At 39.7% G+C, this 19,293-nt stretch overlaps 1 protein-coding gene across 14 annotated transcripts in view; it reads left to right on the plus strand.

Moving 5' to 3' along the window:
* The window catches only part of LOC131228746 (uncharacterized), a 30,330-nt gene extending 11,615 nt beyond the window's left edge, over positions 1 to 18,715 (plus strand). For 3 of the 14 annotated variants that reach the window (XM_058224605.1, XM_058224596.1, XM_058224604.1), the window contains exon 6: positions 11,829 to 12,191. Coding sequence is in view for 8 of the 14 variants with exons in the window: in XM_058224596.1 (XP_058080579.1) it covers positions 11,829 to 11,915 (87 nt within the window). In the remaining 6 variants the exon portion in view is untranslated. Of the gene's footprint in view, positions 1 to 11,828; positions 12,192 to 12,318; positions 12,541 to 12,996; positions 13,369 to 18,348; positions 18,529 to 18,656 lie in introns of those variants that run through there. The other 11 variants (XR_009163081.1, XM_058224599.1, XR_009163084.1 and 8 more) reach the window with 8 other exon arrangements.
* Positions 18,716 to 19,293: the final 578 nt, after the last annotated feature.

A 19,293-nucleotide genomic window follows, 5' to 3' on the forward strand; every position in this document is an offset into this window, starting at 1 on the left:
ACAAGCCGTAGCTTGGATTGACCTGAAACTTCGGAGTTTTGGAGCACACCCCTGGCCGACCAGGGCCAAGGAGAGCTTTTCAGCAATCGACGCCCCCTCCCAGGTGTGGCTAGGTACCTGCGCACGTGCGAGCACCCCAAGCCCGCTATCCACGCGTGGGAACAGTTTTTTGGATTAGGTTTTTCTCTTGTTTCCCGCTTTTCATCCCTAATTTTATAAACCCTAACCCTAAATTGTCCTAAATCCCCAATTTTTATCTCTTTTCTCACCCTCAGGGTTCCTTGATTTAAAATTGGTAAATTCCTTGGATTATGGATTGATTATCATGCATGTGTGGATGATTTCTATTTCCCTTTGAGTATTGTTTGGTCCATAATTTTATTGCTCGAGTCCTAGCCTGTGTAGGCCTGGACCCGCACAGATTCCCCTAGCTTGAATGTTTGAACTTTTGTGTGGGATGTGGAATTTATATGTTATTGTTTCTGAATTAGTATGATCTAAGCCTGAAATCTTGCATATCATATTTAAATTTCATGTCCTGCATCAAATTTGATATCAGAGCTTAGAGTTCTTATAGGGGAATGCATTACATGTTTAGGGTTTAGTTGTTTATGTCCATTAGGCATCAATTCTCATCATATATGGTTGTTTAGAGGTCCATAAACCCTGACATAAGCTGCTGAAATTTTCTGTTATCCCCTTATTTAAATTATTTTAGAAATTAACTTAGCTTTCTATTCCTAGGTTTAGAAACTTTCCTTTTCAGTTTTTAGAAACTAATTCTTTAGAAACTTTTTTAATCTGTTTTTAGAAACTAATTTCATTTCCTTTTTCTTTCTTAGAAACTAGTTTACTTTTTCTTTTTTAGAAACTAGCTTACTTTCTATTTTTAGAAACTTTTCTTTTTCTTTTTTTTAGAAACTAGGTTGCTTTTTAGAAACTTTCCTAATTTGTTTTTTAGAAACTTTCCTAATTTGTTTTTTAAAAACTTTACTTTTTTGTTTTTAGAAACTTTACTTTTTCGTTTTTAGAAACTAGGTTGCTTTTTTTTTTTTGAAACTTTCCTAATTTGCTTTTTTTAGAAACTTTCCTAATTTGTTTTTAAGAAACTTTCCTTTTTTCGTTTTTAGAAACTAGGTTGCTTTTTTAGAAACTTTCCTAATTTGTTTTTCAGAAACTTTCCTTTTTCTTTTTTTAGAAACTAGGTTGTTTCTTAAATAAAAATAAAAAAATAAAAAAATAAAAAAATCTTATATTTTAACAACTATATTGCTGAATTTTGGTTTGCACCCTACACTAAACATGGAACAACTGCTAGAATCACTAAACAAGCTGTCCCAGCAGATCGAGTCTTTGGATAAGCACTTGAAAATGGACCAATGCTTTGAACAACTTGATGTGCGCATTACCCAACTAAAGACCATCGTCAGGACAAACCCCACCATTGGGGTAGATGTCCAATCTTAGACAAGTGGCTTGGAGGATAGACCAATAAATGGAGTTGGTCAAGGAATCAATTATGAGCGTGCACCCGTGGACCCACCCCATGAGGGACATCAAAACTACTATTTTGAGGGATATAACATGTGCGGCCTTGTGGCTGGAGAGAGTGCACCAGAGGCTAGTGTAAAGTTACTCACTGAGGCCATTCCGGTAATGGATGTGTTAAATGATGTCTTTCCTGATAATCTACAGGATGAGTCTCCCCCTAGGAGGGATATGGAGCACACCAGAACATGAGACACCGTTATACTTACAGCCAAGTTTGCGTTTAATAGTTCTGTCGATGGTCCACAGGTCTTAGTTCTTATAAAGTCATTACTGGTTATAAACCTGAAAAACCTATTGATCTTGCCCTTATGTCACTGTCCCATAAGCCGTCAGAGCCTGTAGTCTTTTGCGCATCACATTCATTCATGACATTTAGAAATCAAGTAGAAGATTGCTACTAGTAATGAACATTACAAATTTTCTGCAGACCAGCATGAACGTTTCAAAGAATTCAATATTGGGGACTTTGTGATGGTCCGCATCAGGCCTGAGCAGTATCCTCCAAAGGCCATTCGTAAGTTACACACGCGTAGCGCTGGACCCTTCAAAATTATAAAACGAAACGGTCTCAATGCGTATGAGGTATATCTTCCACCGTCCATGGGAATTAGTTTCGCATTCAGTGTGAATGATCTAGTTACTTTTTAGGGGATCACTGATACTTTGTTCGGCCCTTCGCCCACCCATCCTGATTTCGTAGATTTATCCTTTGATCCATGGCCCCCTCCCGACCTATCTTCCCTGCCTCTGACTCCCATACCTACCCTTCTCGACCCATTTTCCCAGCCTCTACGTCCCATACCTACCCGTTCCAACCCATTTTCTCAGCCTCTACCTCCCATACCTACCCTTCTCAACCCTTTTTTCCAAACTCTACGTCCCATACCTACCCATCACAACCCATTTTCCCAATCTCTACATACCATACCTAACCTTTACACACCCAGAGAAGAAATAGAGGATATCCTGGACCATCAGATAGTTTCAACGTCGGAAGGCGGGTTTCAGAAGTTCTTGATCAACTTGAATCATGAACACTTTCAAATTCGAATAGAATGGAGTTCTAGGCTATTAAAGCTGGTGTGGTGATTTCCACTAGTTGAGTGTGTGGACCTCTGATGGTGATGGTGATGGGGACATCCCGCACACGCCATCCACACATGCATGCACACCACCCTCCTACGCTCTTACGCCAGAAGGAGGGCCCCACTGTCGATCTGGATCGATAACGACATCTAGGGAGGGCCTCCTAGCTAGAAGACAAAGTTTTGATTCAAAAGAGTGGGCCCGTTAGTCAAGAAAAACCCATCATGGGATCTCATGATCTGTCGGATTGATTTCATATTTTAGGTTTTGCTTATCGTTATTATTTAGAACATCATAACGCTTTGAATTTCTTTATTTGATTTTTATTTTAGTTTACTTCATCGCCAAGTAATAGGTTACGCACATGGCGCGGGTTTAGGGGTATAGGATTTCCCCTATAAATAGGCACCCCTTGTATTTCTTTTTATTCATTCAAGTTTAATTAAAATTCTTGCGTTATTTTTCTGCTCTCTTAATGAGTTGTGGAAGAATTCAAAAGTGGGTACGAAGCTCTCCCTTTTTGAAGGGCTAACTACCGTGGTACGAAGCCACATTGATCCCGATTCACCTTCATCCTCCATCATCTCTCTTTTTCATCTTCTACCACCATTCGTGCTTCAAATTCATCCTTTGTTGCAGCAGTTATCTTCTTTACAGAAGAATTCCAAATTTTGGCCCTGCAGGAGGGCTGAAACTTCGGCAGAGCACCACGCACAAGCTGTAACTCGGATCGACCCGAAACTTTGGGGTTTTGGAGCACACCCCTGGCCGACCAGGGCCAAGGAGAGTTTTTCTGCAATCGATACCCCCTCGCACATCCGTCCAGGTACTTGAGCACGTGCGAGCGCCCCAGGCCCGCTGTCCACGCATGGGAACAGTCTTTTGCATCAGGTTTGTCTCTTATTTTCCTCTTTTCATCCTTAATTTTATAAACCCTAACCCTAGATTGTCCTAAATCCCCAATTTCTATCTCTTTTCTCACCCTCGGGTTCCTTGATTTGAAATTGGTGAATTCTTTGGATTATGGATTGATTGTCATGCATGTGTAGATGATTTCTATTTCCCTTTGAGTATTGTTTGGTTTATAATTTTATTGCTCCAGTCCTAGCCTGTGTAGGCCTGGACCTGCATAGATTCCCCTAGCTTGGATGTTTGAACTTTTGTGTGCAATGTGGAATTTATATGTTATTGTTTCTGAATTAGTATGATCTAAGCCTGAAATCTTGCATATCATATTTAAATTTCATGTCCTGCATTAATGGGCCACTCCGTAGCAACTTTATTGGTGGTTAAAGCAGTAGGTGCCAATGGATGCTCTTGAGGAAGATCATTGATCTCACCTTTTTCATCCGCCACCTACTGTCCTGAAGTCTCACCATCTCGCATGTCATGGGAAGGCTTTGCGGGTGCACGATCTCCATCATTCCTTGACTCCAATCATTCCACTCGTATCTCCAATGCATCCATGCGACGCACAAAGTAGTCAATTTGATCCACCGTGCGTGCAAGCATGTCATCCCATTGTGCATCCGTAAATCTCCCATGGTAGGATCTACCTGTGCAAGTTGACATTGCGGCAAACCTAGGGCTCTGATATCAAATTGATAGCAGATGGGCAACTGAATGACGACATTAGAGTTTGAAGAAGAGGAGAAAATCAAAGAAAGAAGAGAGATTCAAAGGTTTAGACTAGAAGATGTGAAGATAAGAAGAGAAAAGAAGGTTATAGAAGATTAGAGGAGGGGAAGAGAGATCTCACCACGGAATCAGCACCAGTGGTGGCCTTGGAATCAACACCAAGAGGAAGGAGAGGAGTCCGAGATTAGAGGAGGGGAGGAGATAGATTTCACCATGGAGCACCTGTGGTGGTCTTGGAATCGGCACCAAGACGAAGGAGAGGAGTTCGCATGTCTACCCAAACTAAAGTTCTTTTCTTTCTTAAAAACCAAGTTACAATGTATCTCCCTTTTCCTCAAAGAAAACCCTAAATAAAGACTCCTAGGCTTACTTAAAATACATATTACAAAAATACCCTTGTAGTAACTTTCCTTAACAAAAAGCACATGTGCACGTGTGGGGCTTAAAGGGGCCCAACTACACAACCTATTTTGGCTTTTAAAGTGGTCGGTTGACCTATGGGACCTAGAGAAGATTTGTGGGCCCCACCCTAACCTAACTTCTCTTTCTATAGACTTTTAAGGCCCTGATCATAGAATTGCAACAAATCTAACCCTTTTAGAAAAATTCATAAATAAAATAAATATCAAGCCTACTTTGTAGAGCTAGTTATTTGATAATCTGCTGGGGGTATTCAATCACTATAATGGTGGCTACAATGGCCACCATAATTATCATTATGATCAGTGTTGTCATGTGCGACTGCACATTCGCATATGTGCACAATAGAGCAGAAATCGCATATGCAACAGTGGCATATGCGATCTCCGCACATATGCGATCACATATGTCATTCATGCGAGAATATGCCATCGCATATGCGATGTATGTGATCGCATACAACATATGCGATCGCATATTGGCCAACGGTTAGAAATTTGACCATTGGATTTTTTTATTTTTTTATTTTTATTTTTTAAATTCTGCCTCTTTTCCCTATAAAAAGGCATTCAAACCCTCCTATTTGCATACTACATGCACTAAAACTCTCTCTCTACTCTCATACAAATTCAAAGTCTCAAATCTCTCATTCTCTCTTACATAATTCCAAGGCCCAAGCTCCATATTTCTTTCAAGTTTCAATCAAGGATTCAAGATTCAAGAAAGTCAAGCAAGCAAGAAATCATCGAAATTGAATTCAAGTCTCACATTTCATTTTCTTACTTTACTTCTATTTCTTTCTAGTTTCCTCTAGATATCATTTCATTTTCTATGTCTCATATTTCTCATTCATTTCATTTTCTACATTCTCTTATTTATTAATATTCATTCTCATATTCATTCATAAATAAATCATAATCATACACCCACTCTCTCTCTTTCTCTTTCTTTACATTCAAGTGTCAAAACATTTTTTTTTATTTAGTTTGTTACAACTTGAACTTACAAGTTACAAGAATCAAGTAAGAATTCAAACTCAAAGGCAAGGATTTACGTTCTACAAGAGCAACAAGAGTAGAAGACTAAAAGTCTACAACATTCAAGAGTCAAGACTCAAGAGTGAAGAGAAGAATAATTTCCAAATTTTAGATGTTGTAATTTGTGTTCTTGTAATTGTATAACTCTCTCTCTCTCCCCCCTCTTCTACACAAGTGTAACTCTCTCTCTCTCTCTCTCTCTCTCTCTCTCTCTCCTTTTCTTTTCCATCTCCCTTTCTAGTTTATACTACTACTAGTGTAAGTGTGTAACTCTCTCTCTCTCTCTCTCTCTCTCTCTCTCTCTCTCTCTCTCCTTTTCTTTTCCCTCTCCCTTTCTACTACTACTAGTGTAAGTGTAAGTGTAACTCTCTCTCTCTCTCTCTCTCTCTCCTTTTCTTTTCCCTCCCTTTCTACTACTACTAGTGTAAGTGTAAGTGTAACTCTATCTCTCTGATGCAGGACATGGAAAATAAACATGTTATGCAAGATTTCAGGCTTTAGATTATATTAAGTTCAGAAACAATCACAGAAAATTCCACATCCCATAGAAAAGCTCAAATATTCAACAAGGGGAATCGGCATGGGTCCAGGCCTACACGGGCTAGGACTGGATCAGTAAAATTATGAACCAAACGACACTTGGTGATAAATAATAATCAGCCACACATGCACAGAAGTCAGTCCCTAACCCAGGGAGTCACCAATTTCAATCCAAGGAACCCTAGGGTAGAAAGAGGTGCAAACAAATTAGGGAAAACACAATCTAGGGCTAAGGTTTATGAAAAATAGATATGAGGGGATAAAAGAGGATGAAACCTGATCCAAAAGACGGCCCCGTGCGTGGACAACAAACCTGGAGCATTCGCACGTGTGCAGGTACCTAGCCGCACGTGCGAGGGGGCGTCGATTCCAAAAAAGTCTCCTTGGCCCTGGTCGGCCAAGGGTATGCTCCAAAATCCCGAAGTTTCGGGTTAATCCGTGCTACGGCCTGTGCGTGGTGCTCCGCCGAAGTTTCAGCCCTCCTGCAGGGCCGAAATCTGGAATTCTGCTACAAAGAAGAAATTGCTGCAATCAAAGACGAATTTGAAGTACGGATGATGGAAGATGAAAGAGAGATGAGGGAGGATGGGGGTGAGTCGGGATCGATGTGGCTTCCCACCATGGTAGTTGGCCCTTCGAAAAGGGAGGGCTTCGCACCTACTTGAATTCTCTCACAACTCACGAAGCGAGTAAAAAAATAAAGCACGAATTTTTATTAAGCTTGAATGAATCAAAACAACTACAAGGGGTGCCTATTTATAGGAAAACCCTATACCCAAAAACTCGCGCCATGTGCACAACCTATTACTTGGCGATGAAGTAAACCAAAATAAAAACTAATCAAAGAAATCTAAAGCGTTCATGATGTTTTAAATAACATAAATAAGCAAATCCTAAAATACGATCTAAATCTGACTAGTGGGCCACGATCATAAGATCCCATGATGGGCTTTTCTTAACTATCGGGTCCACTTCGACGACCCAAAACTTTTATCTTCTAGCTAGTAGGCCCTCCCTAGACGTCGTCATCCATTCAGATCGATGGTGGGGCCCTCCTCCGTCTTCGTGCGTACATGCATAGGGGGGGCGGCGTGCGTGTGCGTGCACGTGGGATGGCCCCATATCTCTCTCTCTCTCTCTCTCTCCCATCTCTCTTGACTCTTCAGTCTTTAGTCTTTACTTTAGTTTTTAGTTTTTACTAGTTTATAACTTACAAGTTATAACAAGAAGAATCAATACACACACCACACCATGTCTTCTTTCCAATCTTCTTCTTTGAAATCCAAGTCAAATGACCTAGGTTGGAAGTATGGGTACTATCGTAGTGCTATGGATAAGACTCACATAGTATGTGAATTATGTGGGTATGTGAGTTCCGGTCGCATTGAGTGACAAAAGCAACGATTGCACATTTTCTGGGGTCAAATGCAAAAACATGTGACAAAATTACTCCAGAAATCCGAAGGGAGATTGTCTTCGGATTTCTGGAGTATATGGACAAACAATTGAGAAATAAATGTGATAATGCCTTACGTCAGGAGGAATATATGGAACAAGATATGTATGAAGATATAAACGTAGTTGATGTAGATGAAGCTAGTTGTACTCGCCCTACTTCGACAGGTCGGCCTAGACCACAACCAATGGCCTCAAAAAGAGCCCGAGTGCATGGGTCCATGGATAGATGGTGTAGACCACATCCTAAGGTGTGGTCGACCAAAGGGGTTGGGGCAAAGGGCCGGCTCAAACAACTTTAGAAAACTGGAATAAACAAAAAGATAGGAAAACCACTATTCAATATATGCTAAGTGGTTTTACTAAACCGGTATTGCTTTCAACGTAGTGAAATTGAGAAGCTTCAAAGTTATGGTTGAGGCTATAGGTTAATTTGAACATGGGCTTCAACCTCCTTATTATCATGAAATGAGGGAGACATGCCTCAAAACCAAAGTAGATTATACACGATCCTTTATAGCCAAATATAAGGAATCGTGAAAAACGTATGGGTATTCACTCATGGTCGATGGATGGACCGATAAATCGGTTGGTCTCTCATTAACTTTCTAGTTAATTATCCAGCTGGGACAATGTTCTTGAAGTCCATGGATGCATCGGGTCATTCGCATACTAGAGAATACTTGTTTAGCTTACTAGATAATGTAGTTGAGGAAATATGTGAGGAATACATTATACAGGTAATTACAAAGAATGTAACCTCATATGTAGCTGTCGGTCGTCTTCTTATAGAGAAGAGACGCTGTTTATTTTGGACCCCTTGTGCGGCACATTGTGTTAATTTGATGTTAGAAGATATAGGTAGGTTATTTTTAAATGTGATTGCAAGGGCTAGAAGAATCACAGTCTTTATGTACAAACACGTCATTCTTCTTAGTCGAATGAGAAAACACATTGGGGGTAACTTGCTAGGTCCAGCAGTCACCCGTTTTGCTACAACCTTTTAAACACTACAAAGATTACATGCAAAAATAAAAAATAAAATAAAAAAATCAGAACTTATAAGCTTTGTAGTGTTGACCGATTTTACAAGTGGGCCTTGGTCAAAGAAGGCTGAATGGGTTCAACAAACGATCATTTCTTAAAGTTTTTTTGACACAAGTGATAAAGGCGCTAAAAGCATCCGAGCCCTTACTCATTGTGTTGCGATTGGTGGACGGGGATGAAAAGCCTCTAATGGATTACATATATGATGCGATGGAAATAGCGAGAAATAAGATCATGGACCATTTTAACTACAAAGAGCATGATTACAAGCCAATTATAGATATTATAGATAGAAAATGGGGTAGCCAAATGTCATCTCCATTGTATTTGGCTGCTTTCATCCTTAACCTAGCCTGTTTATTCGCTTCTCCTAATCCAACAGAAGCACTTACTATGCATATGGTTGGATTTATTGATATATTGGAAAGAATGATTCCAGATAGAGAAGAACAGGACAAGATCTTAGCTTTACTGGACTTCTATAAAAAGAGTGATGGCATATTCTTAAGGAATATCATCATCAGGCATCGGACAATGAAATTGTCCAGTAAGTAGTATATATGTCTCATCTCTCTTATAGATAGTTTTTTTTACAATGTAACCTACAAAATCTGACTTAAACTATTTTTCTTAGCTGACTGGTGGGCCGCCTATGGAGTAGACCCGAACAAGAAGGATTCAGCTCTAAAAAAGCTGTCTATGAGGATTCAATTTATAAGTGTAAGCTAATTAACTAAATAGCTAATGTCAAATGCGCTTTCTTTTATGCAGATTCACACCAAGAAAAGGAATCGACTTGAGCAAAAGAAGCTCAGCAACTTGGTCTTCGTTCAATACAATCAGAAATTGCGAGAACGATTATAGACAAAGAAAGAAAAGTCTGGTTTCTTTGACCTTATCTGCTTAGATGAGCTGGATGCAAATAACGAGTGGCTCGTAGAGACGGAAGACCTGACATGGGCGCAAGTTGAAGATGCCGTATACAGATCGGCACCTAGAGAAGGTACTTCTACTTCCACTCGAAGGCAAAGGATAGTGGAGAGCCGGGGGGCGAGTAGTAGTAGTCAACTCGTTGAATGCAAGTGGGACCTGTTGTTCAATGGTCCAAACCATTGATATCACAAACTTCATCATGGATGGTCTGTGCACCAAAAACTGCAATATGCGAGCTGAAAGGTTGTACACATCCGGGTTTAGTTTTGCGCTCAAGAAAGAGGGGCCCATGGTTCAGTTGATATTGTGTGGCTCGATCATGGAAAAGTGGGAAATAGAGTGTGGTTGCTTGATTGTCCTCTGATGTCTGTTTCAACATCCCCTAAAGTTTCATTGAAAATTTTCATCATTTTTCCCAATGTTTCCCAAAAACAACAATACATCCAATATTTCCTATGTAATACCGATATGTTTCCGTATCCCAAGGGTGCAATGCATGCATCATATCAATTTTTAAATCACCGATGGTGGGTACATTCGCTTTCTTGTTGTCATTGCCCAAATTGATGATCATTTCATGTGGATCATCTTTTTGTGATCTCCAAAATGTTCCTCTAAAGAACATTCTCTCCTGCCCTACAACAGACAATCAAACACACACCGCATACATCATTCAATGGTGATTTCTTTGATTTTCCATTTTCCCTTGGAATCAAGGGTTTGCTTCAAGAGATGTAATCTAGCAGCTTGTGGTATATCATTGCCTTATACATTCACAGCATATTAAAGAGACCCTCTGATGAAATTTGGATGGTTTAATATTTGTGAACATTTCAAAGTAGTCTTGTTTAATTCTGGCTATGGCATCTCTCACTTCCAATCACGTAATTTTTGAATGACTTGCCTTGCTTACACATAGCACACTTCTACTTGATTGGAACCAATCATCAAGCTATAACTTGTATGAGCCATACCTCAAAAAATCACAATGATATGACAGCCTGACCATAATATGGGACGGCTTTTAGGGAAAGAAATAGATGGTTATAAAGTAGGCCACCCAAAGTTCCTTAGGCCGTCCATTTGCGACATCCTCAAATTCAAGGGATAGGATCAAATAGGTGCAAATTTTGGGATATTGTCTATCCAAGGTGAGAATAAATACATGTAGAAGTTAATCACTTACAAATGAAAGAAACATTGTAGATTTTGCTCTTAATAATGGCCTTCAGTGTTAAGCAGCAAGTTTTAACTTCCACTACTCGTTGTGATGCTTCAATTCCATGCTCGGATGGATTGGGAAAACTACTCTTCTAACCCCACAAAACACTCCAAAAGCCAGGAAAGTTTGATTGTTCGGTTTTTCTGTTATGATAAATCCAAAGCAGCCTGACCCAGTTGTTACAAATGTTGTTGTTTATTGAGTCCCTGTGAGAACAGGTCACATATGAACTTACATGTCTGGTTTGATAAACCCCAATTCGTGACTACGGCAGTAGCCATATCATATAGCTCCTTCGGTGTGTATAGATCTGTATTATGGTTCCAATGTGTATGCTTTAGCAGGAGGGTCGTGATCTTATTTTTCTGATTTCAGATATTCATGTCAGTGTTGTTTCAATACCACATGTGGTCTTTATTATAAAATGTTCCTTTTTTGGTTGTGATCTAAAGATTCTCTCACAACATGTTCAACATAAGATTTTAAGTTCATGAAAAGTAAGACATGCCCTCGTCTCATAATTAAAACACCATTTCAATGAAGCCTTTGTCAAATCATTGATGCAGAAATTAGTGGGGGGTTGTTTCGTTTAATACACCTCATGAAAACCTTGTAATTTTATAATTAATCAGTGTTTTACAGATCTGTCGTTTCTGGCTAACGTGACTTGACCATGAGAAATCTGATGTCCTATGTGTCTTTTGAGATGTCTTGCTGGTCATTGTATCATGTGATAGGCATTATTGTTTTTACAGAAACGGAACCATTACATTGACTAGTAGCTTCACAAAACAAAGTTCTGACATTTTAGAATTTCTCTACTTTGGCTCGGAACATGTTTTTGTGACGCAATTACTCTTATTGTGGTGGTCATTGGCATTCTCCTTGTCCGTATGCAGAATGGGGGGAATCTCACAATACCTGCAGATCGATTTTTGCATGAGGTGGCATTCAAGCTTTGGAAGGCACCCAAATATGGAGCATGAGGTAACTTTTCTTACATATGTCGGTGCTTAAATACAAACAAGGGTGGGCCCACCACCTGAAGGGACCATGGATACGAGCTTTTCTACTTGTCAGATTCTTAGTTACTGAAATAAAAAAGGAAACGAAAGCAAGTTGTGTTGCTCATGTTATGTGATTTTACTGTTGGTAAAGATTGCTCTGATATGCTTTTTTTCATATCGAGTTTCCATTCCTTGAAAACACACATGGCCGTGGACATGCACTCAAAATAGGATAAACCAATCTCTTTTCTCTCAGTTTCTTTTTTCTTCTTCTTTTTTTCTCTTTTCTTTTCTTTTTTTTTTTTGGACAATATCTGGGTTATTGTTATTATTACCAACTGTTATACAATGCTTAACCTGATCATATCTATCATACACTCAGTTTTTCAGTTTGTACAAGTGGGTCCCATGGCTTCATGATTCAAACCGTTGGTATTTTGATCCCCCTTATGGATAAAATCTCCCTGGTTGGAATGTAAACTGCTGTACTCCTTGAAAACACCCATCAGATCTTTGCCTTTTATGAGTAGAATGTAAACTGCTGTATTTTCTTTTATAATTATGAATTTTCTGCACTACAATAAGAAAGGTCAGGACTTCTCTACTGAAGACTCCGTTATTAGGCCATATACATTGGTTATATGGGCGCATTATATTAATGGTTTGGACTGTAGATACCATCGCTTAAAAACTTGAGAACTCAACTAGATATCCAGTCGGATCAGCACACCCGACTCAAATGACTCGGTATTTAATAATTAAGTTAGAAATAATGTTACACTAATAATAGATAGTTAATGGCTATGAATGTGAAAACAGCCAAAAAAAACATTGTGCTTGGCATGCTGGTGGACACTATTGCCATCACTACTAGAGGCCTTGGATGAAGGATGGAGTGAAACTAAGTATTAAAAACTAGGGCCACATGCTATGAGTAGCAATGAGGGCTAAACTAAAATAAAATAAAAAGATAAATGTCCATGGTGGACAGGTAGATAAAGTTAGGTTTGGTTGTAATAGCGTCCGACCTAGAGCTCTTCGTTGATCATTACTTTTATAGGCTTTTTTGAGGCGGTGGCCTTACGTAGTCTTCAGCATCGTAAAGGATTTGGACGATAGGCTGTGGACATCTCCTTGAGTCTTCCATGTCAGCGTACCCTATCATGTACAATCGTGTGTACAAGAGATATACTCTCGCGTGCGTCAGCTAGAGTCCTCACGTCACTCGACTCTCATCGAATGGAGTCCTCACGTCACTCGACTCTCGCATTGGAAAGTTGCTAGAGTCCTTACGTTACTTGGCTTTGTCATATGCAGTAAGTGGCTTTTTGTAGGATTCTAGCATTAAATGCATATAGATATTTGCTTTGATGCAATTCTGGCATTTAACGTTTGAAGAGAGACTTGCTTTAATAGGACTATTGCTTTTGTAGACAGTACTTTTGATTAAACTCTAGCATTTAATGCTTTCTTATGTCGACCTCTCTAACTACTCTTTTTTAAGCTTATCTACACCACATGTGGAATGCTACCACATGGCATTTTCTGGACGGTTCAATTTGGCCGCGTTGGGCCAAATATAAACAATATTCTCGGTATGCGAGTAGGATTTCGTCCATCATTTAGCACGTAGTGCCAACACATGGTGACATCTCATTGGGCCGCAAGAGTTTGTAAAAAAACGAGTGTAAACAATTCCCGCATGTCTCTTTGCATTTAGAGAATATACTCGAAAAATCTAAAGAGACGTTAAATGACTCTTGACAGTGTTTTCGTCCAATCGGTCATCAGGATGGTCGTATCTTTTGTTGCCCCTTTTTTTCTTCATCAACTATTTTTATTTTTTTTCTCTTTTTTAACTATTAACAACTGTTTACTATTCATGGCTGGTACTATTCACTCGACCATTTTCATTATTCATCAGGCCGACACTATTCACCTAGCTAATTTTACTATTCATCCAGCTGACACTATTCACTCGGCCGATTTTACTATTCATTTGACCTGCATTATTCACTCGGCCGACACTATTCATGCCCGGTCAGTATTTTTGTGGTGCTAGCAACAAGGGAGCCTTCCCGGAGCTACTTGAACACCTATTGTAAAGGTGTGTTACTAGAAGCACGAGAAGTTGCCCTCCGAGCTCGTCGACTCTTATGTCATACTGTCCCTTAAGGTATGAGTTTTGGGGGTCATAACGGTTTTATTGACTATATGGTCGGCCTCTTATTATCATTTCTCAATTGGTTTGAAAAATGACAATCTGATTTAATAGGCAAACTTTGATAAAGGCTTCGCCATTCTTCATATGCATGCATTAGATGGAAGAAGAGTATTTCAGGCCAATTGTTAAGGAGTTTAATTCTTTTTGTAAGACTATCTAGAAATTTTGCTAACCTACCAATGTACTTAACTTGCATTATCATATATTCTAAGAGAGCATATATGTTTTTCAAGTGGCCAATAATGCTTTTCAGTGAATGGTTGTTGGAGGATCCAAACTCATGGATTGCAGGTGTTGAGGAATGATTGGCTTTTAGGGACATGTCCTTCTGCACAAACTTTCCTTGATCTTCTGACTTTTTCATGAGTTTAAATCTTCAAAACTATATTCCTGAACTGTTGAACTTCTGGTTCCACACGTCCCACCAAGCGTGCCAAAAAATATTGTTTGCGCAATTCAATCAAACATGAGGCCACGAATGTGAACGAGGGCTTGTATTCGGTTTACGTGTATGATTAGGAAGTGTGGGCATGCCAAAGTTATACTTAACTCATTGTTTGATTGAACGTTTGTGCCCCCACACTAAGATGGACCGATTAAGACCAAATTCTAGGATCTAGTCGCCCTCTCAACCATCGGTTGTAACAATGATCAGGTGATTTGCAGAAGGGTAGGGGTTAGTCCTTTCTGGTGGATTTTTTTTTTGCCTTACATTCAAGTCTTTTCTTTCAATGTGATAGTAACCGTAGTTCAACAATAGAAACAATAGAGAAAGAAGATAAAAGCCAAAAGTATTCTTCTATTAATGATTTTTTACAATATTGGCACTTGTGATTGGCTTGAGGGACGACGATCCGTTCATTGCCTAGTGTGGAGTGTGCTTCATGGTGGGATGGTTGTCTGTTCATTGCTCGATTAGAAATCAGGCATTGTGGCAAGACGGTCGAAGGAGGATATTTGACAATCTGTTCATCGCTCAGTCAAAACCAGGCTTCGTGGTGAGATGACTGGTGAAGTGATATTTTGTTCGTGGTCTTGGTGGGAACTAAACACATGACAAGATGGTCATGATTTGACTATCCATATGTCGTCTGGTGTGGACAAAACTTCATGGCGAGATGGGTGGTGGAATCACTTAACACGTAACAGGAAAGCCCCGCAAACTTTCGTTCAAGACTAAGTGATCTTCCTTGCGATCTAGCAAGATGCCATTGATGAAGGGTGGAGAGATAAACTAAGTATTAAAAACCAAGGCTCCATGTTATAAGTAGCGATTATGGCTAAATTAAAATAAAATAAAATATAAATGTCCATGGCGAATGGGTAGATAAAGCTAGGTTTGGTTATATTAACGGCTGGCCTAGAGCTTTTCATCGATCATTGCTTTCATAGGCTTCTAGGTGGTTGTGGCCTTGCATAATCTTCAACATTGTGAAGGATTTGGACGATAGGCTGTGGAAATCTTCTTGATTTTTCCACGTCAAAGTAGCCTATCGCATATGGCCACATGTACAAGAGATATACTATCGTGTGCATCGGCTAGTTCCTCATATCACTGGACTTCCGTATTGGAAAGTTACTAGAGTTCTTACATTACTTGGCTTTGGCATATGCAATTAGTGACTTTTTAATATGATTCTACCATTAAATGCTTGCAATATTTGCTTTGATGGGATCTTGCTTTTGTAGATAGCACTTTTGATTAAACTCTAGCATTTAATACTCTCTCATGTGCACGTTTCTAACTCCAATATATATATAGTTCATGATTATCTACTAATAAGTGGACCATCAGTTAAGATCTTTTCTACATGCTTCATATGTGCAATCATGTAACATGGCACCTATTTACATGCATACATGCATGGAACATGGTTATGAGATCCAATCCATTCATATATTGATGCCAAGGCCCAAGAATCAAGTCAGTCCACTAACCAAGTGGGCCACCTATGGAACAAATGTAAAAATGTACGACGGAGGAAAACTTGGCTGAAATTATTGTCCACTTATTTCTAACATCGTGTTTACACCCAATCTGATATCTCCATATCAGATGGCTAGAAAGCTGATACATGGCGGCATCATCATACGAAGATTATGACGAGATCCTTGCAGCTGATACAATCAACTAATGGAAGATCGTGGAAGTTAAGATGATCGTTGCCACGGGACACACCACATGTAAATCTTAGTGAGCAATTATCTTACAACCATGTGGTGAAGTATGGATGGTCATAGTTTACGTGATGATCTGGAAGAGTGTGCATGATCGCATAGCTAGCTGGCGGGGATTTTCTTCACCACACAAGATACTATAATTGGCCGCGACTGCTTGATGGTTGATTGATTAGCTGATTGATTGGAGCGAAAATCATGGGAAAGGATTCCTAAGGCTATATGCCAGCACCCTCTCACATGCATATAAATAAACCTAAGAGCGAAATGCTTCATGCCCACGCCAACGCAACAAAACTTTACAGAGCAATGTTGCTTATCCGCCATCCCTCATGGACGCTCTTAGTTTAGTTTTGGTCTAACTCCTACAATGCTAGCAAGCACAATGCTATAGAAATCATGAACTGATTAGATTACTTATCCCTTCACCCTACGTGGACAAACACACCACTAGATTGTTAGGAAGATTGTTTACTCTTAAGTGAAAGGCTGTGGGGCTTTCTTACTACGTGCTAAGTGATTCTATTGACTGTCTCGTTACAAAGCCCGGTTTCTAAATTGAAGTGACGAACATACAATTAAATCACAACCATCTAGCCATGAGCCTGATCCTTGCCAGGATTTCGAACAGATTGCCACCCCACCGATAGGGTTGTTAATGGATTGGGCCTGGGGTAGGTCTTGGCCCGGATTTTGAATGGCTTGTTCAAAATTCTGATTTTTCAGGCCCGAGCCCGACCCCCATTCACATCCCTACCCACCGACTTTCTCGCTATGGTCTCTCGATCAGGTTTTTGAACAAAATGTCGAAGATCTGCCCTCCACTAGCTGTCTCGCCACAAAGCCCAATTTTCCATCAAGCAACAAATAGGCGAAAACCCCGCACGATTGTCTCACCATGAAACTTGATTCCCATCAAGCGACGAATAGACGACCATTCGACACCACGGCCATCTCTCCACGTAGCCTGAATTTATGCCGAACAATAAATAGATAATTTTGTTTTATTGAAGTTGATTATAGCATTCACTGTTAATATTAATAAAGTACTTTCAACTTCAAGCCTGTTATTCGTTCTATTTATATTGTTATAATATGCACTTAATTGAAAGTCCTTTCGTTTGGAAGGCAAAAAGAACTCGTCATAATGACGAATCCTTCCCTTGGCAAATCGTCTCTTATGATCCATAGCTGGATAGATGGCCGAACCATATGGACTTCAGTCTCTTGATCCATCTCGGTGCCTAGGGTCAAAGGTGTTCGGTTCAATTCAAGCCGCAATCAGCTCTAACACGTATACATGCGTGACCCCAAGTTGAGCCAAACATGTTGTGGCTCTCTTGATGAGCAGACTAGCCCCGATTTTTGCACGAGACATCTTCATTGTCATCCCACTTGACAGCCCGCTCTGACATTGTACCTGTCTGTCGCTGTGGCACATGTAGTGGCACGCAGATGGTAATGCTGGTAGCATGTGCGGCTTAGAAAACCTTCATTCCTTAATTATTCAGCGAGTAGAAAGGGTACAAAAAAAATCAGAGTCAGAATTTTGATTTGTTTGCATTTGTAATAAAGATGTTATTGAGGAGAATGTTAGATGCAATGCCAACATCGGTAGGTATTACGTGTGCATGATCATGCAGGAGGTATAATAATGCATGTGTGTGGAAGGGCACCTCATGCATGATGTGGTCTATTGTCAGCTTTAAGGTGTTCATGCCATTGTTCAAAAGAAAATAATTTGAACTTGGCTCAATCGACCAATGAGTCAAGACTCGGATGAGTCAACAAACTAGTGGCTAGGCCAAGTCTCATAAATTTTGACACGGTTGCTATAACTATGGTTAAAATTAAAGAAAGAAAAAAGAAGAAGATAGATTTACAAATAACTGATCATATATGACTGAGGTTAAGTCGTTATCATGGGACCTACAATCTCTACTCCATGAATTAAAAATTCATCTACAAGGAAAAATTCTGACTGTTTTTTTTTTTCACCCCCTTGGGCAGCCAATATAGAAATGGTTTAAAGGAAGAGGTTCCCGTTCAACCAATGAAACGCTAAATATTCTATAGAAATTATCTTCCATTTTTGAGTACTTTTAGTGCAGATCAGTCAGGGTGAGTCCAACATTTTGGATTTTGGATCACTGAACCATGGGCCAACTTCTATCAATTGAAAGCCTAGAGGTAGCATACAAATACTCAGCCCATGCATTATGTAAATCGAGCTCTAAATCCTTTGTTTTTATTTTTATTTTTATTTTCTTCCTTTTTATTATTATATTATTTATTTATTTCGTGAAGGTCTATTGCAGAAATAACATATTCCCTCTGTATATGGCTTACAGTCAAGGGCATTGAAGTGAATAAGGAACACCCAGATCCATAGCTCAACTGGCGGACTGAGTGGAGATGCCTCGTTTCAACACTTGAGGTCTTGGTATCGAACCCTAGTGGGGGTGGCTAACATGGAGTGTGTACTGACATGGGTAAAAAAAAAGTGAATAAGGAAAAACACAAGAATGCAGTGCAGGACATTTAAGGAGACGTTTGGATTGTAAGTTACTTTAGATAAGCTACTTATGCCACAACATTATAAGTATTTATCCCTTAAGTTTGTTTGGTCTCCTTCAAATCTATGATCTATCATATGGGGCCAACCTTTGATGTGCCAACCTTTGATGTGGGCCGTTCATTATGTGGGCTTCACCTTTAATTTGGCCGTCCAACATTCGGGGCCCACCTTGGATGTGGGCCATTCATCATTAGGGTCTGACCTTTAATGTGTACTGTCCATTATGTAGGATCCACCTTTGATGTTGGTCATCCATCATGTGGGACCCACCATTAGTTATTGTTCATCATGTGAGGCCCACCTTCAATATCCACCACCCATCATGTGGAGCCCACCTTTGATGTGAATTTTCCATTATGTGGACCCCACCTCTAATG

This window comes from Magnolia sinica, chromosome 16, assembly GCF_029962835.1.
Source record: "Magnolia sinica isolate HGM2019 chromosome 16, MsV1, whole genome shotgun sequence".
In the NCBI taxonomy this organism is placed as follows: domain Eukaryota; kingdom Viridiplantae; phylum Streptophyta; class Magnoliopsida; order Magnoliales; family Magnoliaceae; genus Magnolia; species Magnolia sinica.